Raw genomic sequence first — 26,766 nt, forward strand, 5'->3', positions numbered from 1 at the left:
TACCTGCACTGAAAACAGAAGTTATGAGGGCTCCAAATTACTGGACGAAAAAATCGAATTAAAAGTGCAAATTTTCAACTCACCCTGTTTCCTTTAAAAGGCCTCGAAATATTCTACAGTCACCAAACATGATGAACAGCAGCTGATATTTACAGATAACTCAGTAAATAGTGGAGAAAGTATGATTTCAGTTAGAGCTCCTGCATGTCTTAAACTGTCTCTCCAGCTGCGCCGCAGGTTTGTGTTTGGTGCCTCGTAACGTGCAGTAACTGTGACAAGCTTGACTGCAGATTTAATCGGGTAAACTGTAATCTGTAACTGATTACTTTGGGAAGTTACTATTTTGAGGCCCCCTAATCGGGCGTGAGTCAGCCTGGCACGTCTGCAATCAGAGGGGACGCTCGCAACACCTCTGATGCATTAGCAAATGTCCTGCTTCATTTTCATGCCTGTCAGCGCGGCTGCTGCGCTCCTGAAAACAAAAGCGCTCAGACAAATCACCGGGGAGCGCAAACAAAGAGCCTCCGAATTCGTTTTGGTCTCCTCTGCTCAGCTCTTATGCTAACATGCTGCTTCCTGAGGATGAATCTGAAGGAGGAAAGATTTTTATGTAAAATGCATCATTTTAGTCTGGAGCACAAAGCTGCGACAGAAAAGTGACTCGAACATCCAGCTCCTGGGACACAAAGGGACTGAAAAGCACTGATGGACTCACTGGTATCAGATATTTTTTAGTGTTATGTAAGAGATTCTTTAGGAAAAGTTTTCCATTCTGAATGTGAACAACTTTTATAAATATGTACTCAGGAGGGACTGAAAAGATTGCATTAAAGACTTTCATGATCAGTCCGCAGTGTGAAAATATAGACGATACAATGCTGTAATTTCTTTAGTGTCATCTGATATGAATTTACAGTTGTGAGAGTTCATTACAAAGTTAAAAACTTCTCAGCGCACACTGTGAGTTTACCTGTAAGATAATAATATTTTATGTTTGCATGCAAAAAGCATCGAAAGATATACAATTATTTAGATTCATTTTTTATGAATATAACAGCAGTGGGATTTCCAACATTAACGCACTGGGTTTGTACGACTCCATGAGGACTGTCACACCACTTTGCTTTTTAATTAATGTCTCGTGCCTTTTTAATGCCACAGTGCATGGGAGCGTGGCCAAGTGGTCACCGCTCAAGCCCAAAACTCGGCGACTCTGAGCTAAGACACCAGCGAGCCCAAGCTGTCAGAGAGTTTGGGAAAGCCATCCCTCTCCAGCAGGAAGTCTGGCGCCATGCAGCATGCAATATGTGTGTGTGTGTGTCTTGCTAGCCTGGTGCAAAGTCCATCTCAAATCTGCTTATGACCTTGTATCAACCCTGCCTGATGCCAGGAGCAGGATGTGATAGCAGGGGTGCCAGCCTGCCACGCCTCACGCTGCGTGTACTTGAAGAGGTGGATGCAGGAAGGACAGTTTCCTCTGTGAGTGCAGTTCCACAGGTGATGGAAGCTGTGGGATGATGTGTTTTCCAGTCTATTTGGATCCACAGAACATGCGACACGAGGACACCTGTCATCTCCAACAGACCCTCTCCTTACACGCTCACCGAGGTCTTCCAGTGCTGGAGATTTCTACACTCCATATGACAAATAAAAGGAAAATTCACGATGCAGTTTATATAACTGTCCACCAACGAGTGTTAGGAGCTGGGTTCTGGTTATGTGGTGTTTTTGTCTCTATGTGTTTTTTGGTGCCTCCCGTTTTGTATAGGTAGGCGGGGCAGTGAGTCACTGAACCTGGCACACCTGTTACTCATCAGCTGCATTCTTCAGAAGTCTTCTTTAGGAGCTACCTGACAGAAGACTAGTGTCGGAGTATTGGCGTTTTTGGAGAGTCTGAAATTCTGCCCCTGCCTGCTGGAGCCGTTGGATTATTTCTGGTGACTGTACGGAGTTTTGTTTCCTCCCCAGGATTTTGCCTCGACTGGTTTGTTTTCCGTCTGGAGGTTTTTGCATTAAACTGTACCAAGTAAGCGCTCCAACTCTCTGTAAAGTTTACTTTAAGCTTTTCTCGGTTATCGGGCAAAACCCTCCTAATTCTCGTCCCTCTCCTTTTTTAGATCGAGTGCACTACCTGTGTGTGTTTCCGTCACCTGCACGTCCTGGCTCCGCGTCCCCATTCATACACTGTTGTATATACTTTGTCCTTGTAAATACCCCCCCTCACTGTAAATAAACTGTCTTCACCGCAACTCTGCCTCCGTGTGTTCGGCTCCCCGGGTCCATCTGCATTTGCCATAACAATGAGTGGAAAACCATTCTTCATTCCCACCTCGGTGAGCTCGGAATATATAACAAACAGATTTATTTACATATAAAAGAAAGAGAAACGCTTCTTAAGGTGACTGGATTTTATCCTCAGAGTTGCACTTTTAGTTCTGCTCACAGTGTCTATCGTGAGTTTACTCATACACAGATCAATCGTTTTGCAGAAATGGCTAAAAAGTAGAGAGAGAGACGGATAAATAAAAATCACAGAGCCTAAATTTAGTAAAGGAAGACACATTATAGAAGGGCAGTGTCTACACACTATACACACTTTGGAAGCACAAGCTTCCCTCACAACATTTTTAGAGGTAGGTCAAAGGTCAGCAAGTCCACGATGCAAATTATGAAATGCTTCCTGATATTGGAGTGCTAGCAGCCAAGGAAGCCTGCGAAGACAAATTTCTGCACAGGACAAAGTTAAAAATACACGGACGAAGTCAGCGTCACGAGCCAATCGCTGAACAATCCTTATTTAAGCAGCTAATAGGCCAAATCCACAAAACGCTGCTGACACAGTCCATTTCACCAAAGTCCTTCAAGTCACAACAAAACACACAAACACATTGTCTGTAATATTATATAGAAGTGCTCCTCCTGCTCTCCAATGACCTGCTAGTTTTTATACTACAGTTGAAGTACTTAATTACCGTACGTGCAATGATGTGAAAAAGAAAAGTAGCCCCGTGAAAAACTGAGTGCACCCCAGGAAGCAGTAGCCTGTAGCAGAGCTATTCTAGTCGTATATTTTCTAATTAGTTTTTATTTGATTTCATTTGAGCTTTTGTTTTTATTTCAGTGTAGTTTAAGTTTAGTTTTTATTAGTTTCAATGTTAGTTAAAAAACCCAATAAAAAGACCAAAACTATTGTATGGAGAGCAGATGTCACAGCACATCTAACGCAACAAGAACAGAACTCTTGAAAGCAGTTGTTTCAATACACACATCCACCAACACCTCATCAGGCGAGCTGTAATAAACACACACACCCTCGCTGTTATGTTGAACTTCTTAATAAAAGCTAGCACTTTGCAGTAAGTATTATTGGTGCACATTAATTCGAAAACTTTGTTTTTTTTACTGTATAAAAAAAATCAATCGAATAAAACGTTTTGTTCCCCCGATTGCTACAAATTCAGAACACCATTTTCAAAGCTAGAGCCAACACATTTGTTGGGGAACAGCGGTGAGAGCATCAGCGAGCAGGTGAGGAGGCGTAAATCACACGACTTCCACCGTCTGCAGCAACACTGACACGAGAACAGTTTGTGTGTATCTCTAATTATCGTTTGTATTGCAGGATTATTTGCTGTGGAAATGAGAAACGATTCACTGATCACTAAAGAAACCTTCATTACAAAACACTGCTTATTAGCTTTTATACCCTAAATAACACTATTCCAGAGCAGTTTAGCGTCTACGCTCCGAGCTCATCACCTCAAATATGCAAACACGACACACAGAAATTGAGGAGTGATGAGTAAATATTCCCCAGAGTGGATGGTGGATAACATAATTCATAAATAAATCTAGTTTTTTAATTATGCAAAGCGATAATAAACATAAATGATAACATTATTCATCTTCAAAGTTTAACTGTTTGTCCTCCAAATGTTTATAACAACAGTTACTATCAAATGTTATCAAAGAATGAGAAGCTCGGGCATATAAATGCACTTTCCATTGATGCAATAATGATAATAATAAAAACACAGACAGTGTGCCAACAATCGCCTCGTCGCTATGGCAACGATGGGTGACTCACCATTGCAAACATATGACACTGCACTTATCGAAGCCTATAGATCCCACACAGACAGAGTGCGCGACTACATACAACACAAACGCACACGGACACTTGTGTCTCTGCGGACAACTCCGTCTCCCCGTCACACGCACACACACACACACACACGCACACACACGCACACACACACGCACACACACGCACACACACACGCACACACACGCACACACACGCACACACACGCACACACACTGGAATGGCAGGAGCCGGTTTTCCAAGCAGACGCACAAATGTCGGACATGACTGTGGCTACTCACGGGTCACACGGGATGATGGATCCACTTGTTTTCTTCTCCTTCCTCAGTCTGTTTCTCTGACTCTACCGCTGGCGAGCAGCTAAACTAAACAGCGATCCAAACCGGCAGAGGAAAATCACAACCTGTCAAACCACTCACAACATTACTGTAGCAACACTACCTCTCTCCCTCTCCTCTCTCTCTTTCTCTGGCTGTTTATACGTCAGTGTTCGCACCTTATTCTTCCTCTCTCTCCTCCTCTGACCTGCTCCCCGTCTCCATCTTTCTCATCTCACCCCCCCCCTCCCTCTCTGCCACCCACTCACCCACAGGCCGGTCTGCAGCACTCAGCTCTTCTCCACTTTTGCAAGAGAGAGCACAGAAAGAGAAAAATATATAGAGCTAGGTGTGTACTCTAAAAACAGCGATATACAGCACACTTGATGATAAAGACATTTGACAGCAGAGCTTATATCCTGAGGCTGTTGCCCACAGAGAGCCTTGAAGTGCGGTGTGATATTTGTGTGCGTCTGACAGTCAGAAATAAGAAGGGCAGACAGAGAAAATGACTGACAGAGAGTGGGACAGATACAGAGTTGAAGCACTGTATGTCATCTCCTGCCTCTGGGCAAAGAAATACCACCATGTTTCACCTTGTTTTCACTTGAATAATTGTTACTGTTCCCAGTCAAAGTTCAAGTCTGGCAGTGGAGCAAGGAAAGGTCCTGCATGAGGTATTGCATACTGTTTAAATCATGACTAAAGACCCACTTATTCAATCATGCTTCTAGTTAACATTTCACTTGTGATTTTACATTATGCACTTTTATGCTCATTTAACTGTTTGTTCTGTATCTGCTGCTTCTCCTCTCTGCTTTGGTCCTATTTCTATCATCTTCCTTTTATTCTCTATTTTACCTGTTAAGCACCTTGGTTTTAAGTGTGCTTTATATATAAAGTTTATTATTATTATGAAAATTTAAAAGCAGGTCAAAATCTGATAATTTGCAGGTGAGAAACAAGGTAAAGACCCTACAGTAGCAGAGGGAAACCCAAACAATCAGCTGGCCCCTGTGAGGCAGCACTGAGTGGAAAAGGAAAAACTCCCTTTAAACAGCAGAAGCAAAGTCAGGCAGGGAAAGAGAAAAGAAAAGGAGAGACACAACAGTGGTACATGTACCCACTGCCCACTGGGAGCAAAAAGAGGTGAGTGGAAAAGAACTGCTCAGTGCATCACAGGAACTCCTCCAGCAGCCCGAGTGTAAAGCAGCATAACTGAGGGAGGATTCAGGGTCACCTGGTCCAGCCCTAACTATATGCTTTAGCAAAAAGGAAAGTTTGAAGCCAAATCTTAAAAGTAGAGATAGTGTCTGTCTCCCGAATCCAAACTGGAAGCTGGTTCCACAGAAGAGGGGCCTGAAAACTGAAGGCTCTGCCTCCCATTCTACTTTTAAATACTGTAGGAACAACAAGTAGGCCTGCAGAGCGAGAGCGACGTGCTCTATGATAAAGGTAATATGTGGTTTTTCAGATAAGATGGGGCCTGATTATCTCAGGTTAACTAAATGCTTGTTAGCAACAAAACGTTCCTATTGTTACGTAAAGATTAATAAAGTAGACGTTTCTGCTCTGGCAGCATAACTGTGGTTCACCCTCACTGACGCTTTCTTCTTTAATCTGTTGTTACCTGCAGCACAATGACAACGTGCCCGCTGTCATTAACTACTCCACAACAACTGACAGTTTGATGAGCCACGTGCTCGGCTGTCTGCTTCACTGCAGCTTTATAATTAGATTGATGATGGGAGGATGTGTGCAGACGTCCCTTTGTACGTTTCTTTGGGTCAGGAAGGCTGCATTAGCAGAGGTGTGGACTCGAGTCACATGACTTGGACTTGAGTCAGACTCGAGTCATTAATTTTATGACTTTAGACTTGACTTGAAAAAATGTTCTAAGACTTGTGACTTGACTTGGACTTTTACACCAATGACTTGGGACTTGAATTGGACTTGAACCGGTTTACTTGAAAAGACTTGATATTTTACCCCAAATATAAAATTTAACACGCATATTATATAGAGATTGAAAATGTGACGTCATTCACGGGTAGAACCGCAAAGGATTCTGGGAACTCGTGGCAAGCGGTACTAGCGCACGCAGGCTTTCAATTAAAATCAGTCACACAGCGATAAAAAGAAACACAAAAAATGTCAAGAAGCTGTTGTATTATTAACTGCAATAGCCGGTCGCATGACAGCCACGGGAAGCCGACGGGTAAAGAGATCGGTTGTTATCGGATTACGTCGTTGAAGAGAAATTGTTCGAGCCATGTTTCCGAAGTAACAAAGACGCGACGGGTGGCCTGGATTGCAGCCATTCAAAGACCAATTATAACGTCCCAGAACACTCCAGCTCACAGGTTAGTCTGCTCCAAGCATTTACACGAAGGTCAGTGTTTTTTAGTAGTTAATACGTCATTTTCATAACATAACTGGTGATATAGGTTACAAGCAAGTCTGGCGCTGAACAGAAATTGTCGCGCTATGCTCCTTTATTTATTGTGCATAAATAGTGAATTGTCCTGACACAATATTGCGTTTCGCTTCTGTTATTATGGTACATTGACAAAAACATATACTTTTATTCACAGGATAAAACAGGTTTTTTGTATCACTAATTGCCCAGTACGATTACAGCATACAGTATTATTGTCACTGCTACATTTCTGTGATGCTACCAGAAATTATTTCCACTACTAATTAATTACCGTTGAGCTCAAAGGTTATATTAATAAACGGTTAAGGAATGTGTATTTATGACGACAATTTGTGAGACTGGTAAACTTATGATACGTACGATGGTCTTTCGTTCTACACGGTGCATTTCAAGGTCCTGCACCCATCCGTCGGTAAACTGTACCTGGGCTTGTTGCAGTGACCGGAAGTTACTAAACTTCATGAGTGTATGCGCTCACTCCAAGAACCGTATGATTATTAATATGCATATAAATAAAGAAGCTATTTTGTGCAAAGATGTCAACTGTAAGAATGCTGTGCATAAACATTTACTCTGCTCCATGTATGATGATATAGTGACTGCTCTGTATAAAAGTGGCACACTGCTTGATAAACAATATAAGCATAAGAAACCTAACATCAGACCTGGCTGGAAAGAACATGTATCCATGTACCATGATGAAGCTTGCATAGCTTATAAATGTTGGGCCATGGCTGGAAGGCCTAAACAAGGCCCAGAATTTGAACAGAAAAAATGTGCGAATGCCAGATATAAGTACGCTGTTCGCTTTATAACTAAAAATGAGCAAATGCTGAGAGCAGATTCTTTGGCCAGGAAAATGCTGTGTAATAATACGGCAGATTTTTGGAAAGAGGTGAAAGCTCTTAATAACTGTAAACCATCTCTACCATCAACTGTTGAAGGTGTTTCTGGGGCAGATAACATTGCAGCATTATGGAGACAGCATTACAGTGCGTTGTTTAACTGTATAAAAAGTGAACCATATGAGGACAATCTTGACATGAGTAATGACACAATAAGTGTAAGGACACATGAAGTATATGAAGCCATTCATAGGTTGTCTGATAATAAATCCTCTGGTTTGGATCACATCACTGCAGAACATTTAAAACATGCTAGTGTAAGGCTAGCTCCTCTTTTAGCGCTCTGTTTCACTGGGTTTATGATTCATGGCATATTACCAGACTCAATGCTGTGTATTTTACTGGTACCAGTTATGAAGGACAAAGCTGCAAAAGTGAGCTGTTTGGATAATTACAGGCCGATTGCACTAGCCAGTATTTTATCTAAGGTGTTAGAAAGAATCCTGTTTGATAGAGTTAGTGTGTTCATCTCTTCTCTGGATAATCAGTTTGGCTTCAAAGCACGGCACTGACATGTGCATATATGCACTCAAGGAAATAGTCAGTTTGTACAGGGCTAAAAATTCATCTGTCCTCATGTGTTTCATTGATGCCTCTAAGGCTTTTGATCGAGTGAACCACAGAAAACTTTTTGATAAAATGAAGAGATGGGGAGTTCCTCAGTACATGGCGAGGATTCTCTCTTACTGGTACGCTCATCAGAACATGCAGGTTAAATGGGGAAGCAGTATTTCTCCCCCCTTTGGTGTCAGCAATGGTGTTAGACGGGGTGGGATTTTGTCTCCAATTTTATTTAATTTGTATGTTGATGATTTGTCCATACAACTGAGAGCCTGTAACACTGGGTGTATATTAGGTGAAGCACTGATAAATCATCTTATGTATGCAGATGACCTGGTTGTTTTTAGTCCAAGCAGTGCTGGGTTACAGGATCTTCTTAATGTCTGTACTGAATATGGTGTGCAATATGACATTGAGTACAATGCTGCTAAAAGTGCTGTTTTGATATGTAGAACCAAGCAGGATAAACAGCTAAATTTCCCTTTGTTTAAACTGGCACAAAAAACTCTTGAAGTTCATAAAAAGGTGAAATACCTCGGTCACTTTATTACTGAGCAAATGAATGATGATGATGACATATACAGACAACGGTGTAAGCTCTATGTGCAGGCAAATACTATTGCACGCAAATTCAGCTTTTGTTCACTTCCAGTTAAAGTGGCTTTGTTTAAAGCGTATTGCACACGCTATATACTGCCCCCTTGTGGTCATCCTACAAACAATGTAGCATGCAGAAGCTGCATGTTGCATATAATGATGCGATGAGAATCCTTTGCAGGATACCTAGAAGGGGTAGTGCCAGCCAGATGTTTGTAGCTGTGGGTGTTTGGACTTTTAAAGCACTTTTAAGGAAGCTAATGTTCAATTTTAGAGAACGACTGGATGGTTCGAGTAACAGTATAATTTTAGCACTCACAGATCCGACAGTGAGTGGTTCCCGTTACTCATCCAGTCTCAGAAAGCACTGGTTAAAGTGTTTGTGTATTTATTGATTTATTTTAAGTAATTGTGTTTTATGTATATTATGGTTTTATGTTTTTACAAATGTTTTAGATACTTATTTATATACATATATATATTTAATGGTATACCTTGTGTTGGGGGGGGGGGGAGTGTTGTGTGTGTGTGTTGTTTTTTTTTTTTTGTCTTGTTTTTATGGACATGAAGTCTGCCAATTAAGATTGAATTGAATTATAAAGATCCATTAGAGTGTTCATCATATCGTCCTATATCACTCTTAAATGTAGATTTAAAAATACTGTCAAAAACACTTGCTCTCAGGCTAGAGCAACATCTACCATTGTTAATTTCTCCAGATCAGACAGGTTTCGTGAAGGGTAGGCATGGTTTTTTCAACCTGCGCAGGTTTTTGAACATATTACACACCAAGTCAACTACAACCCCTGAAATTGCCTTATTACTCGATGCTGAGAAGGCATTTGACCGGGTGGAGTGGGATTATCTGTTTTATACTCTGCATAAATTTGGATTTGGCCCTAATTTCATTTCATGGATTCAGTTACTTTACTCCTCACCTATGGCACGTGTTAGAACAAATTCGTCATTCTCTTCTTATTTCCCACTTCTCCGTGGTACGAGACAAGGTTGTCCCTTATCCCCTCTTCTTTTTGCATTATCAATTGAACCACTGGCGATTAAACTGCGAGCTGACAGTTGCATTAAGGGCATCTTCAGAGGTGACCAGGAGCACAAAATATCCTTATATGCTGACGACCTCCTGCTGTATATGTCAGAGCCTTTATGCTCTCTTCCCCGTGCTCTTGCCATTTTTGAATGTTTTGGTAATATTTCAGGTTACAAGTTAAATCTGCATAAAAGTGAACTTCTCTGTGTCAACTCTATAGCCAGAAAGATTTCATTTTCAGGTTTTCAATTTAGCGTTAAATCAGGGTATGTGACCTATCTGGGGGTTAAGGTTACCCACTCATACAAAGATCTTAGTATTTAGTATTTAGTATTTATTTATTTATTGTCATTGTCAAGAACAATGAAATTGCGTTTGGGGCTTCCATACAACCCAGAAAAAAGAAGAAAATAATAAATACCCCTTAAAACCCAAGTGTACATATTTAACCCAGTGTGACTCCAATGCAATAAGACAATCCTTAGCAATAATGTTCGTAGAAATTCAGACAAAGACCTGAGAAACATGACAAAATACAACAATGCAACCCATTCAATATTATTGTACTGTGAGATATGATATCAGATATGATAGTTATCTATTTAAGAAAGAGGGGGGGGGGCAGGAGGGGGAAGAGAATAAAGATATGATGCACCAATGCAGACCAGTTCAGTGCTATTAAGAAGTTGGATATGGTTATTGTCCGTGAGAGGGGGGCAGAGAGTTCAGGAGCCTCACAGCCTGTGGATACAGGCTGTTGGCCAGTCTGGATGTTCTGGCCTGTATAGACCTGTACCTTCTCCCTGAGGGCAGCAGATGGAAAAGGTGGCGCGCAGGGTGATGTTGGTCCCGCAGGATACTGTGCACCCTCCTCAGACAGCGAGTGGGGAAGATATTACTGATCTCTGGCAGACTTGTTCCAATAATTCTGCCAGCTTCTTTCACCACCCGCTGGAGTGCTTGCTGATCGGCCTTGGTGCAGCTGGGGAACCACACTAGAAATCCATACGTCAGAACGCTGCTGATGGCACAGTTGTAGAAGTTCAACATCAGAGATCTGGGAATGTGTGCGCTCCGCAGTCTCCTCATCTTTATGAAAGAAACTTTGTCCCGCTGCTTAAAAATACTGAGACAGATCTTCAGAGGTGGAACAATTTACCACTGTCATTAATTGGCCGCGTCAATTCTATCAAAATGAACATACTTCCCAAGTTCCTTTACTTATTTCAATGTATCCCATGCTACTTACCCAATAAGTATTTTATAACACTGAATAAGCATATCTCTGCATTTATTTGGAATGGCAAAAGTCCACGAATTCGTAAAGATTTCATGCAGAGGACTAGGCCAATGGGTGGATTAGCCTTGCCAAACTTTCAGTCTTATTATTGGGCAGCAAATATTCGTAATATGCTGTACTGGATGAGTAATGTTACTACAGAGACTCCAGCTTGGCTCCAAATTGAGTCATCCAATTGTGGCAAAATTTGCCTATCAGCTTTGTTGAGTTCAGCTCTCCCATTAGAACTATACACCTATAAACGTAACCCTTTGTTGTATGACTCGCTCAGAATCTGGGTGCAATGTAGGAAAAGGTTGGGGTTACACTTAATGTCAATTAAAGCACCTATCTGCTCAAACCATATGTTCCCACCCTCCATGATGGACTCTGCCTTTAAAATATGGGAAAGTAATGGCCTTAGAAATATCAAAGACCTTTTTGTAGATGGGATTTTTGCCTCATTCACGCAGCTCCTGAAGCAGTTTAATGTTCCTCGGCAACATTTTTTCCGCTATTTACAAATTCGTCACTTTGTAAAGAGTCGATTTCCTTCATTTCCGGAACTACCTGAGGAAACTTCTTTGGATAAAATTATTAATATAAACGTTCATAAGAGAGGGGCGATTAAAGAAATCTATGCTATACTATTAGATCTTCAATCTCCTTCTCTCTTCATCCTTAAAGCACAGTGGGAGAAAGACCTTGGGATGACTATAACAGATGAGCTCTGGCAATCTTTTCTCCAGAGGGTACACTCTTCTTCGATATGTGCCAGGCATGGGCTCCTTCAATTTAAGGTCCTACACCGATTACATATCTCCAAGGAAAAGTTAGCAAAGTTCTATCCAGGAGCTGACCCTCTGTGTAACAGATGTAAAGCAGAAACAGGTTCGCTCCTTCATACCTTTTGGACATGCCCCAATCTTCATACCTATTGGGTGTCTATATTTAACACTCTGTCAGAGATGTATAACGTTAAATATGAGCCTTCTGCTCTAACGGCTATCTTTGGGGTGATACCTCAAGACATCACTTTGCCAAAATGCTATTCGAATTCTATTGCCTTTGCTTCACTTATCGCAAGGCGCCTTATACTTTTAAGATGGAAGCAGGAAGCTCCTCCCACACATGAACAGTGGCTTGCGGAGCTCATGAGGTTTTTACATTTAGAAAAGATGAGATATACACTGGCAGGTTCAACCACCAAATTTCTTAGGGCATGGCAGCCATTCTTGATGTACATGGAAACATTTAAAATGACCACCTTATCATGACCAGATACCATATCTCTATATCGCTATCATAGCTAACTGTACGCTGAATGTCCCTTATACATTTTATTTTTCTATTTGTTTGTTGTTGTTTGTTTGTTTTTTGTTGTTTTGTAGGGGTTTCTTTGGTTTGTTTGTTTGTTTTTTCCTTCTCTATTTCTGTTATCTTTTGGGGTATTGTAAATACTGAACAGCAAACTACTGTATGTTCAATGTTTTGTTGTTAACATGCTGCTGTGACTGAAAATAAAATTTATAAAAAAAAAAAAAAGATTGAATTGAATTGAATTGAAATAAATATGCTACGATGAGATAGCTGACTTCATCTAACTAGCAAATGTTGTCCAGGCTACGTTGGTGATACAGTTTTTTTTAATGTGTATGATATTTTTGTCATGCGATTTTAAAGCTGGTCCTACAACCGCATCCAAGAATAACATGCAGCTTATCTCAGAACTGTCGGTGAAAATTATTCTTGGAGCTAGGTTTAATTGAGCTGCATTTTAAAGAGGTGCAATTTCACAATTTGTGTATATTTTCTAAGTTCACTATTTTGTCATGTGTTGAGAAAAACACAGATTTTAAAATTACATGGTCTAACATTTACATTTAGCATAACTGCAACATTATTTTTTCGTTTTTTTTTTTTTAAAGACTCGAAAGGACTTGAAATTCAAAGTTTCAGACTTGTGACTTGACTCGGACTTTTACACCAGTGACTTGAGACTCGACTCTGACTTGCCTGACATTACTTGAGACTTGACTTGAGACTTGAGGATAAAGACTTGAGACTTACTTGAGACTTGCAAAACAATGACTTGGTCCCACCTCTGTGCATTAGTAATGGCTGCACTCCCTGCACCTCTCAGCCTCCTGTCCCCACATCCAGTCACACATATAACAGATATACAGTGTGACGGACAGACATGGGAAGATGTGTCAAAGACCGAGACCAGAGGTGGCATTTTTATGCCATGCTGTTAGCTCACTACTGAAAGCTGTCAATCAAACTGTTGAAGAAAATGACAATACGGACCTGCAGGGGAGACGACAGATCAGACGGGACATCGTCGTACACGGCACATCAAGTGCCCCGACTAAATCTGTGCCCATTACAAATCCACTAAAGCACTAAAGCCACCATCTCTTCATGCAAGACTGAACTTACAGAGTAACTGTGTATTAAAACAACTAGGACAGATACTAATGTTGTGGTATTCTTAAGAAAACCAACCCGGCCCCTTCCCAGCGTATCAAAGCCACAGACGTCTCACAGATACACTCGAGGTGTCCTTTGGCATCGCGGCTCTGACGCACCACGTTTTGGCTAAATGAGGCAAGTCTGTTACTGCCAGCTAGTCACATATGGACACTTGTAAAAGTCCATGTGGCATCACATGCACACACACTGAGTAAGTACACACTTCAGTGTGCAGGGTTAATTTTGTGAAGGGAATATTAAACCCAAGCCACAGCCTGAACTCTGACCGTGTCTCAACGATTTAACTGAACATCAAAGCGTGACGTTTTATTTTGAGGTGCTTCTAGCTTAACTTGGCTCTGTATCCACCGAGGACGAACCTCCGTTTGTGTTCGCACCTTCACCAAGTCTGCATCCATGCATGAATATAACCCATGGATGCAGACAGATATCTGGGTTAATGAAATACTTCCTTAAAAACATCAACATGAAGTCTCCCAATGTTTCTTACTTTTATATATATATTTGTTTACATGTGACAAGAACTGGGCCGTTTTGTGCATCGCTGCAGCGTTAAAGAACCCTCTGAAAAACTCTTGAATGTAGATCTCACTGATTTCAAAGGATAAGCAGTTCAAAGTTTGGCTGGTATTAAAATCTTGATGTAAATTTATCCATTAGGCTGATCCTTTGGGTCTGTGTAGTTTTAATCAATGACATGCTATTTCACTAAATCTCTTACATCTCCTTTGTCACTTTTCAGATCCAGTGAAAATTGAATGAGCAGCCTTTTTGTGAAAAGCTCTGTCTTCACTGCAGTCTTTGAATACGTTTACTTCACTGATAGGCTCATTTGGACTTTTTCATACAGCACGTCTAATATTTATTTCATTCTTATTTATATTTATTTTTATAAAGTGTTAACTGAGTTTGGTGTCATGATTCTGTACGAAAGGAAAATTTACACTTTTACATGAAGGTAAAAAATGTTCCTTAATCTTTGAATTCCAGTGCTTTCAGTCAGTTTCAGACCCATTTCCACAGGTACACAGCATCCAGCACCATGTCATGGTAAATGGTCTGTATTTATATAGCGCTTTACTAGTTCCTAAGGACCCCAAAGCTCTTTACATATCCAGTCATTCACCCATTCACACACACTGGTGATGGCAGCTAAACTGTAGCCACAGCCACCCTGGGGCGCACTGACAGAGGGCCCTCTGACCACCACCAGTAGGCAACGGGTGAAGTGTCTTGCCCAAGGACACAACGACCAAGGGTGTCCAAGCCGGGGCTCGAACTGGCAACCTTCCGATTACAAGGCAAACTCCCAACTCTTGAGCCACGATTACAGCGTCCTTACAATAATTTAGGGAAAGAACAGGTTAATCTGAAGAGCAGAGTCCTGTAATAAGACGCCACAACTGTTTGATGATCAGTTGTAAATGATGTTATTGCAAAGTGGAAGCATTTAAGAACCACAGCAACTGATCCACAAAGCACACTACAGCTGTGCTCAGAATCACTCTAATTATACTGATTCTATGTCATCACTTGTAGTGAAGAGTACTCATCACTGTGGGATTGTTATAGGAGTAAAGGACTACCTGTTGACTGCAGGTCCCAAAGGTACGAGAAGCTCGGCTCACAGCATGTTTGCTCTGATAAAGTAAAGTGGGACAGATTCTAAGTGTTTAAGGTTTGGTGCTGTCCTGTGAACCAAAGCTCTGAAATATACAGTTTCCTTATGCACTGAATATGTGAATAAGCCATGTTTTAGTTGCAAATGCTTATTAAATAAAATAATACACATTTTTTCAAATAATTCATGTTTTTTGTTTTTATTTTCTCCAGCTATTATTAATCTGTGGGACAGAAGTTATATTGTGAAATATACTGCTAGTACTTCTTGACCTTGCTCTCTGTCATTTATGGAAAATGCCAGTGATTGTTGATGCCAACAATTTATAACAATTTGCTTTTCAGCAAGTGTCTCATGGAGCAGTTTGTCAGCACAGCAGCATTATAAATTATGTTTAGCAAGGCCAAGAAAAAAGTGTTTCAGAAGAGGAAGGAGAGGAGAAGAAAGGTGGAGAAGTCGCCCACAAAGGCTGGAGACTTTGTTACCTACACAATGTGTGTGTGTGTGTGTGTGTGTGTGTGTGTGTGTGTGTGTGTGTGTGTGTGTGTGTGTGTGTGTGTGTGTGTGTGTGTGGTAATATCTTTGTGGGGACCAGAAACTTGAAGTTTACCATACTTATGGGGACCAAAATCCTCGTCCCCACAAGTTTGAAGGAATTTTTGAGACTTAAAATGTGGTTTTAGTGTCAGAGTTACAGTTGGGTTATGGTTGTGGTTAGGGTTAGGGTTAGCCATTCATTTTTGCTGGGTTCGCCTTTATTAGTCCCACACGTAGGAAATTAGTTTTGTTACAGCAGAAAGTGGACGTGCAAAGTTACATAGCAGAAATTAGAAAAACCCTGGAATAGGATAAGAATAAGATACTATACACAACTGTACACAATAGAATAAAATAAAATACTATCCATCCATCTATTCGCTTCCGCTTATCCTTTTCAGGGTCGCGGGGGGCGCTGGAGCCCATCCCAGCTGTCATAGGGCGAGAGGCGGGGTACACCCTGGACAGGTCGCCAGTCTGTCGCAGGGCCAACACACAGGGACAAACAACCATTCACACCTAGTGGCAATTTGGATTATCCAATTAACCTATCCCCACAAGCTGCATGTCTTTGGGCGGTGGGAGGAAGCCAGAGTACCCGGAGGGAACCCACGCAAACATGGGGAGAACATGCAGACTCCTGATGGTGGAATTGAACTCAGGACCTTCTTGCTGTGCGGCAACAGTGCTGACCACCGTGCCACCGTGCTGCCCAAAATAAAATACTATATACAGTAAAATAAAAATAGAATACAAATACTATGTACAACTGAGTAAAATACAACATTGTCAGAAAAAGAGCAGCTTAGTGTCACTGCTGCTGCACATGTGTGGATGTGTTTTATGTTCCTACAAGATATGAATACATGTGTGTATACCAACTGCTATTCTCAATAAAAGCCAACACACACATTTAAATAACAATGTAAATATGAACTAATAACCTGAGCTGACATTAAAGGAGACCTATTACACTTGATCATACATGCACTGTTCTCATATCACGTATGTTTAACATGACCAAAGCCTCCAAAAATGAGGTCAGTAGCAGTGCAGGTACAGGCTGAACGCTGCTCTAAGCACTCGAGTGCAGACAGCTTTTTCACCACTTGGCTCTGCTTTATGTCAATGGGAGCAGATACACCCAGTAAGATCATCGTAGGCGTACAGAAGCCCCACGAGGGGCAGCCAATCAGAAGAAGGCTGGCTTATAAATGAGGTGTTCTTCAAAGGAAAGAAGCTAAAAGTTATTTTCAGACATGAACGATGCCAGAGGCTGTAAAAAAGCCCAGTATAAGACGAATACAGCATATTTTGAACAGTAAGTGAACAAAGCTACTCCAGGAGAGTCCAAAGATAAAAATATTGAGATGAAATGTAAAAACGCTAACACCTTAGAGTCATCATTTAAGACCTTAAGATCTTAGCTTTGCAGTGTAACCAAACACCAATATGGACTCCTCTGGTGCTCCCAGCTGCCAGTATAGGCTTAAATATTCACTCAGTGTCTACCCAGTAACAATCATCACAGCCAAACACACACACACAGAAAGCAACACAGAAACAGAGAGTTTGAAGTTACCATCATTTTGTGTCACACTACAAAGCTTTATCCTTAAACAGCTTTTTCCACTACACCAATTATCTCCCAGCATCACAGCGAAGGCAGTCCCCATTAAAGCACAGAATAAGCAATCAACAAAGAGCATCTTTCATTTCTTTTAATCATCAGTATCTGAGTGTGGGTTTAAGGCGTAGTGTATTTCCCCCCTTTGAACAGCACATGGCAAAGAGCATAGAAAACTATCTATTTTCTTTTGATTGATTTTCACTCATGTTTTTTAATGGGAGCTGTGAAGCGCTGAAGGATCTCAATTCTTTTCTTGTTTCAGTCATTCCTCCTCTGCAGTCTTACAGCCACCAATTAAACTTTTGGTCTTTCTTTCTCTTTGTGTTCGGTTTCTCCGGTTTCTCATTCTGTGACGATATTGTTTAAAGGCTTCGACAGAAGAGATGAGATTCAGTTAGTCTTTCTCCACGACTCTCTTAAATTATTTTTCCTCTAAGTTAAATCACGTGTCCGTTACTGCCTTCATGCGCTGCATCTTTCTCCCATTTTCCTCAGGATATTTGTTTCTCTTCGCCACCTATGCCTTTCATAATCTGATGAAATTATTTTATAGGATTTATTTTTTCTAAAAATCTCTCAAGATACATGAAGGAAACTCAATTTTTACAAAGCCTCAGACTTTATACAGTAACTATGTGCAGTATAGAAACTACTTTCAGCCACTCTTGGCAATTAAATTTTCCTCCTACAAAGGTAGGCCTGTAGATTTTTATTATCTGGATGCGTGCTCATGAGCTATAATGTGAAAGAACCAGCACATCAACAAAAACATTTTACAAATGGAGGAATAAATACACAGCTAACTTCATCTTTTTGACCGCCTGGATTGACTACAAGAAAGCCTATGACTCAGTGCTCTACACATGGACACTGGAGTGCTTGGCACTTGCCATTAATAAGGATCAGGAACTCAGTGGGACTTTTAAACACAACTGTGGAAGACAACCCTGGAGCCATGGCACCAAGCACCAGATCCACAGCGGACAGATCCCAAGTTGCAGACTGTGCATACATACCCTGGAGACTATCCAACACATGGGTAGTAGCAGGATGTAAGATTAAAGCTGGGACAGGATATAAAGTCCTGATGGGACAACCAGTACCAAAGCTCTTTGAGAACAACAGGGCTAAAGTCCTGCAGGACCTCGAATTCCAGACAGTCAAGCAGCTGCTGGCTAACCAACCTTAGTTGGAACAGAAGATATGACAGATGTGCCAATCCCAGCAGAGAGCAACATCAGGAAGGAGTGCAAGAAAACAGAGAGGTATTGGATGCTGAAGGAACAACTGGAGCAGATGTGGAAGGTAAATTCCAGATCTTTAACCCTGAAACTGGGAAAGTTGCTCTGGCAGATTCCAGGCACAACATCGGGTCTCTGTCCACTATAGCAAAGTCCAGATACTACGCAGAACCATCAACCAGGCCACTTGAGGATCATCACATCCCACCCCTGCCCAGGGGGCAAATTTAAGCATACGCAGACATGTCCATGTTATTCCATGATTAAGGTTAAATGTGTGTTTAGCTGAGCTCTAAAAGGTTTTGTGCAGATTTGTAACATGTTTATTCTTGATTTTTAAAAATCTACAACATCTCTTCATGACAGGGCTTCATAAAAGGTAAACGAGTCTGTGAGTGTGCTGCAACCTCGAGTTTGTTTCACAGCGAGGTGATCATCTTTTACTGTCAGGTGACCCTCTGAGAGGATTCTTTGATTATTGCTTGAGCTTGTGTGGTAGAGCTGTGGGTGGGACTGCAGCACTTCTTCTCTGGGTTGTTGTTGATGTTTCTTTTTGTATGCTGTCACTTTCTTTTATTAAAAAATGAAAGAACTAGTTTCTCCACTCAGACATAAAATATAACATCTACGAGTGTAAAATTGCGACATTTTAAGCTCAGGCGATCTCGCCAAAGGCTGAGTCACGTCTGCATGTTGATATAAAAACGTTAAACCACTTGACAGCCAGTAAACTTCACAAACTGGTTGATGAACTTGAATGAATTTTCTTCTCGTCATGATGAATGCACGCTGCGCCTTGCAGCTATGAACACTCAGTGTGCGTCTGTCTTCTTTTGACTTTCTTCTGTTGCAGAAACAAAAATTTCATTTCAATGCAAAGCAGAAAGAAGTGGACAAGGACAGATTCCCCACCCACTGCCTGCCAGTCCTGTCGCTTCTTCTGGTTTTTTCTTGTTCCTCACACACACACACACACACACACACACACACACACACACACACACACACACACACACACACACACACACACACACACACACACGTCTACACATTTCACAGCAAAGAAATGTGTCCCTCTGTGTTTATCCCTGTTTTCACATCCTTCCATCATTGTTTGGTTGTCACCACTCCCTCTCCTCCTTGTTCACAAATCAATTCTGCCCACACACACACACACACACACACACACGCACACGTATACACACACACGCACACACACACGCACACACACACACACACACACACAGATACAAATTTCAATCCTACATCAGGATGTAGGAGACAACAAGAAGGGAGAAGTCCACTCATCCTCCACATCTTCTCTGTCCTCTTCCAGCAAAAATAAATTAACTTTAAATTGGACTGGTCATGCAACAGCAGCATCTGTATAAAAAAAGCCCGAAGCAGACTGTATTTAACATCTGCAGGAAGCTCCTGAGGATGTTTTACCAGTCAGTGGTTGCTGGAGTACTTTTCTATGCTGTGGTGTGCTGGGGGAGCAGCACAGCAAAGGACTCATCCAGGCTGGAGAAACTGATCAGGAAGGCTGGCTCTGTGGTCGGCATGAAGCTGGACACTCTGGTGACAGTGGCAGAGAAAAGGACATTAAAGAAACTGCTGGACATTATGAACAATGCTGGGCATCCTCTGCACACGGCCATAAAAACCAGAGGAGTCTGTTCAGGTTGCTTCTCCCAAAGACAAGAACTAACAGACTTAAAAACTCCTTCGTCCCACACGCCATCAGACTGTTTAACTCCTCTCTGGAGGGGAGAGGGAGGGGAAACAGGAGGACAAAGGAGGGAACAACTAAGCTGTAGTGCCCTTTTCACTGTGCAATATTTTTCTATATTCATCGGCGCAATAGACTCAAAATAGTTGAAATGTGCAATTCCCTGGTTATTCCTATTATCCTATTTATCGCTATTATACACTCTGTATTAATATATGTGTATATATGATATATTTCTATTTCTGCTTACATTGTTTTGCAACTTCTGTCGGTGCTGTGCTACTGGAAAAAGAATTTCCTGGAGGAACTCACCTGAGGGACTAATAAAGTTTAATCTAATCTAATCTCCAATTATATAATAATTAAGTAAAAAACATTATGCAACTGTATGCAAAGTATCTGTTGCATTAGAGGATACCAGGATATTTAGAATCCGATTGGTGTGACTTCTAATATCATCAAAAAGAGTGACCACGTGCTCCTTTATCTATTACAGTTTCTTACAGACGCTAGGACACATTTCTCAATACTTAGGTCACGTTTGCAAACCTCCTCACACAGTGAGCACAACAGAAGTCTATGTGGGCTAAACTGAGGACCAGTTATCATTGTTTTGGCACAAAATGCATTCAATGACTACATCTCTCAAATTTTATGAATTATCTTCTCACTCAGACACAACAACTGCCAAAACTCTTTGTACGTACAGGACATTTTGCATGTGCTTACATACTGTTTTCAAAACTGTTAAACTTATGGCCAAAACAATAACACAATGCAAAACTGAATAAGACAGCAAAATCCAACAGCAATATTATATTGAAACATATTTCCAATCTAAAAATGCAGTTTAACCAGCCACAGCTGATTCTCATTGTAGATGAACATCTGCACAGATGTTACTCCTTCAATTTCATTACAAAAGGAGACAACTGCTGAATAGGTTTTTTTGTGATGTAAACATGGACCCAGCCAGAAATGGAGTAGAATAGCATTACTATTGTATGTGTATCAGTGGATGGTGTGTATACAAATTCTTGTATTTTGGGATTACTTAGTGCAAAAAAAATAAAAATACATAAACAAATATTAACGAATTCTGCATGATGTCTGATTCATTCCAGTAACATATATTGAAATTATAAACAGAGATGTGTCCTTGTTTTACACAAGAAAACACTGTGTAATGCTACATGTTGTTAGTGTTTTTTAGGTCATTGTTTTGTGGGTGACAAAGTGTGTTTGTCGGCTGTCAACCTTTGCTAGTGTTCTGGAAGAATGAGTTTATTTGAGACCTGAATGAAGTGTTTTGGTAGTTGTAGTGCATTTTGAATGTGAAATGAACTGCTTTGCCAAGCTGACGGTCAGTTAGGAGGATTGTGTGAAGAGTTTTGCAAACGTGACCTAAGTATTGAGAAATGTGTCCTAGCGTCTGTAAAAAACTGTAAACCAATGTTTTACTGTTCTGCACAAAACTACCAGCAGAGGGCAGTCTCGAGCAGTGAGCTCAGTGAGCTGTGAAACAGCAACAAAGAGTGACTTGGGGGTATTTTGGGTTTAGTCCCAGTGATTAACGTAAGGCAGCCACCGTACTGTGCAAAAGTCTTGAGTCACCTCTCATTGACTTCATTGACTTCTAATTAGCTTCCGAGGAGCCAGAGTATCTTGAGCAACAGTTCTCCAGACCTCCTGGAGGTCTTTGGGCCTCGACTTGTTCAAGGAAAGTGGCAAAGGCAAAAAAAAAGCAGTGATAACCAGATGTGACGATAACAGATGGATCTGAGAAACTGAGGAACACTGAAGTGACACGGTACCAGTTTACACAATGTCTTTATCCTGTCTTCCTTCTCTCACCCCAACCGGTAGCAGCAGATGGCCCCGCCCCTCCCTGAGCCTGGTTCTGCCGGAGGTTTCTTCCTGTTAAAAGGGAGTTTTTCCTTCCCACTGTCGCCAAAGTGCTGCTCATAGGGGGTCATGTGATTGTTGGGTTTTTCTCTGTATCTATGAAGCGCCTTGAGGCGACTTTTGTTGTGATTTGGCGCTATATAAATAAAATTGAATTGAATTGAACCATATCCAATTCACACAGAAATCTGACACTTAAAATAAAGAAAGCAGCCAAAGATCACATCAGGGCAAAGAATTTAAATGTGACTTTGTGTGACCCTGTAGCACTGTAACTTCTTTCCTCATGTAAACACTGACACTTTTTGCTTGTTTAATTACTGGTTATTGTGTTTCCATGTTTCTTGATTCTCAGAGCATCCAATAATCTGCCACTCTGATATGCATTTAGTACCACACAGCACTGAAGCCAACCCAGTATTTCTCTTCACTCTGCTGCAATCTTCCATTTCTCCTTTGTCAGTTGTTATCTCTTATTCAGTCTCACATGCTTTCTCCTTTTCCCTTCTCCCCTCCGAGCCCTCGCTTTCTTTCTCATATTTTTTATTTATTCAGTCTCTAACACACTGTCTTAGGGTTCGTCTTTCACACACACACTTTCGCCACCAATGTGTAAACTGCCTGTGGCTGTGTGCAAAGGGCAATTGGAGAGATACACTAGAGAGAGAGAGAGGGCACAGGAGATGGTGTGTGTTCACAGAGGGGTGTGTGTGTGTGTGTGTGTGTGTGTGTGTGTGTGTGTGTGTGTGTGTGTGTGTGTCTTGGCCTCCCTGCTCTGCTGCATTTGTCACCTCTACAGACTGCAGACCCACCAAATGTCCACTTACTGAGACTTCAGCATGTCGATGTTTCTGCATTTATTCATGCGTGCAGTGATGACAGCCACGTCTGAGCATCTTTATGTGTGTGTGTGTGGATGTGAGAGAGGGAAAAAAACAAGTATACACACAAATATGTGAACTGGGAGTCACACAGGTTTCTATGACTCACTGCCAATTATTATATTTTTGTACAAGCTCTAGAAAAACGTTAAATTAATATGAAAATGCTTAAAGTGGGCTCTGACATCAGTGTGTCAGCATTTTGCTTCCAGGCAGCATTTTGGCAAATTTGCACATTCCCCGGGCGTCACATAGCGCCGTTCTGGCAGACGCCACCTGTGTTTCACCGTTAAGTGCAAGGTGTCTATCGGTGTCGGTGCGTCCGCAGCGATTCTGGCTGCTGAGAGATAACAGCTTTGCAGAGCTGCACAGTCTGCTTTAGGAGGTAGGAGGGAGCTTAGCAGACAGGAGACCCTGGATCGCAGCCCGTTTGTGTTTTGCACTTGGATTTTTTTCCACTGTGATGGTCTGGTTGCTCTTCTTACTTCTCTTTATTCCTCTCTACTGCAGAAGGTGGGTGATGCACACCATCAGGACAACGGGAAGCACCTGGTTTAGTTTTTTCTCTATTAAACTGTGGCTCCGATGTTCTGGAGCGCAGCACTTATCCACTCACACATCCTCACTACTGATGATACAGACTTCCTCATGTCATGGTTGTCTTTGCGTCATGTTTTTGCATTGGTTCATGAGATAACTCACTGTTATAACAACAATAACCATTAACAGGAAAAGTGCTGCTAGTTAATAATGAATATGATTTTACAGCATCTTCAAATTTTTTATTTCCTCTTTCAACATTTGTCCTGCAATAAAACATATCTGAGGTCCATCAAAGGTCCAACATGTAAGGGGGATACTTGTTCCTTATACCCAGCTCTAAATCATTGTTTTGGTGTAATTTGGTTTCCATGGACCACATTTTGCCTTGACTCAAGTCAAATGTGTATGCTTCAGCTCAGCCACACGTCCAAATATTAGGTGCGTTGTGGCCTTTAGGGCAGCGGTCCCCAACCCCCGGGCCTCGGACCGGTACCGGGCCGCGAGAGTTGAGGCTCAGGTGTGAAATGTCTGGTTTTCAGGGTTTTTATCGGTTTTCAGCGTTATTTTGTTATCGTTTTTATCGTTAACTCGGTTTTCCTGGGTCTTTTCACGTGTGTTATGAATAAATCTTATTTTTTTCGGTACCGGTACTAGTTTTATTTTGTTATATTTATCCGCGACACCTTAAAGGCCGGTCCGTGAAAATATTGTCGGACATAAACCGATCCGTGGCGCAAAAAAGGTTGGAGACCGCTGACTTAGGGCACATCTGAGTTTGCAGAGCAGCCATCTAAAGTCCAGATCGTCTGTTCCACACAACACTCGTCAGTGCCCTAACTGAGGGAACGGTGCCAAAAGTCGCCCAGATTATGGCCCAACTGTGCCCGCTGTCTGCATGTAGAGCACACTCTTTTCTGCAAGTCATGTTTTTTGGCATTTACATTATAATAGTAATTTCAATTTAACTTATGGTGGCAATTTTTTAAGTATGGAAAATTTGATTGTTATCCCATGAAATACCAAAAATCTTTCCCTTCTAACAAACCAGAGAATTGCTCCGCAGTGCGCTGATGCTCAGCACCAGCTTCATCGTGTTAGACCTCGGCATGCCTCTCTCTGTCTCCTCTCCACGTCCTTTTCTGTTTACGGGCTTATTATTTCTTATCTGCATGTGTGCTTATCTATAAGCAGACAGTGTTGCAACAAAGACAGTCATTCTCTCTAATCTACTCCTATATCTCTCCATCCGTCCACAACGCACGAGCATTCCTTGTTGCTGGATTTTCATCTGCTTTAAGAGGACATTCACTTTGTCAGTGACAAAACACTCGCTAATGTCAGATCTGTCAGGATGGAAATAGAAAATCTGTCATGCAGAACCCGACAATGACAATTTTGTCTTTCATCTCTTCAACTCTGGCAGGGAGCAAAGACAAAAGTCTGTTAAACCAGAATAAAAGCACAGAGCGACGGGGCTGGCAGGACACGAGGAAGATGAGTGATGAAAATAACCATCGGAACAGAGACAGGAGACGGAGCACAGCGACAGTTTTAGATTACAACCAGGCCTAATGCACGGATTACTTTCCCCTCTATCCGTTTAGGGACAGATGGATTTCCGATCACATATTGCGACAGGAAGTGGCGAGAAGACAGATGGCCTAAAAGTACGAAAAAAGGCTACGAACTGATGGCTGGACAGAGAGGGTGGAGTGAGTGAAAAATCTGATTGGCTGACAGTGATGCAGATATGAGTGACAGCGAGCTCACAGTTACTGCTTGCAGCCTTTGCACTTTTGTACAGAAAGCCTTCACTGTGCTTTCAGAGCCAGGCACATCTCAGGAACATCGCACCTTAAAAATACATGAATCTGTGGGCAGCACAGGCCGAGGCTGGACACAAGTCAGTGTTCCCATTCAGAGGTCTTTGGTGCAATTCAGAAATCTGATTGGTTGAGAATATTTTTATTTTAATACAGGTCAAAATCAGTATCCTCCATTTCTCTGTTCTCACACAGCTGTGCAATAAGAAGTAGTAATTATTATTTGTTATCCTCAGATGAACATGTTTTATTTATTTTATTGTGCATTATTTTTGCTATTGATCCCAGCAGCGGGAGTTTCTTTTTTCACAGCTGGTCCACTGAATTCATCCAGAAAATATTCACTTTCACCGATTTACACAGAGAAAAGATCTGAGTTGGAGATTTTGTGTGAACTGGGATGAACCCACGTTACAAAACCAGCTAAAGTAAAGTTAACCTGAGTCTCTCATTTATTTAGTTGGTTATAAACCCACAAAACAAGAAAAACTGTACTAGGTGTGGGAAAAATGAAGAGCAGATGTTTTTAAGATTTGCAGCTGTGCAGCGTTCTGATTGGTTGATCAGCTACTTGTATTTCTTTCTTCAAAACAGAGATTTATCAAGCACCAACTGCTGCTGAAGGCCTCCCCACACCGTAGGCTGGGTTAGTTTTAGTTAACCTCCAAGAATAGTTCTTCACGAAAACAAAAACAACTGCAGCACTTTCAGATTCTGGGACAGCTTCAGAATACATGTGATAATAATGATGTTTGCTGAGATTAAGCAGCGACTGGATTCTTTCTAAAGATGTCGGGCTTTGGGGGACTCGGTCTGTTGCATTCCCTTTGTTCCTGACAACAAAGCGGCACGATGCACACGGATGCTCCGCGCTGCTTACCACATAGAGCTGCTTCCACAGTAAGGCCCATTCCTGCAGTGTTGACGTGACCTCGGTGACAATGGGGTCTTCAAGAGGCACCACAGTCTCATGTGGCCTGCAATAGAAAACAGACACACACACATTTAATTCACAGCTGCTGGGTTTGGACAAGCATCAGATGTCCATAACTGAAGCAGATTTAAGGACACACAGAGCAGCACGTCCACAGTACAAAGCCTTTAA

At 41.6% G+C, this 26,766-nt stretch overlaps 1 protein-coding gene across 11 annotated transcripts in view; it reads right to left on the minus strand.

The window, feature by feature from the left end:
* The window catches only part of LOC147331616 (dedicator of cytokinesis protein 3-like), a 231,669-nt gene that overhangs the window by 78,430 nt on the left and 126,473 nt on the right, over positions 1-26,766 (minus strand). For 10 of the 11 annotated variants that reach the window (XM_086294022.1, XM_086294019.1, XM_086294015.1 and 7 more), the window contains one exon: positions 26,542-26,638. In XM_086294022.1, the coding sequence (XP_086150148.1) occupies positions 26,542-26,638 (97 nt within the window). Of the gene's footprint in view, positions 1-4,386; positions 4,537-26,541; positions 26,639-26,766 lie in introns of those variants that run through there. The other variant, XM_086294023.1, reaches the window with a different exon arrangement.

This window comes from Aulonocara sp. 'chitande type north' Nkhata Bay, linkage group LG5 (genome assembly GCF_057382095.1).
Source record: "Aulonocara sp. 'chitande type north' Nkhata Bay isolate Kocher_YH1m ecotype deep benthic linkage group LG5, A_spYH_male_GT1.1, whole genome shotgun sequence".
Taxonomy (NCBI): domain Eukaryota; kingdom Metazoa; phylum Chordata; class Actinopteri; order Cichliformes; family Cichlidae; genus Aulonocara; species Aulonocara sp. 'chitande type north' Nkhata Bay.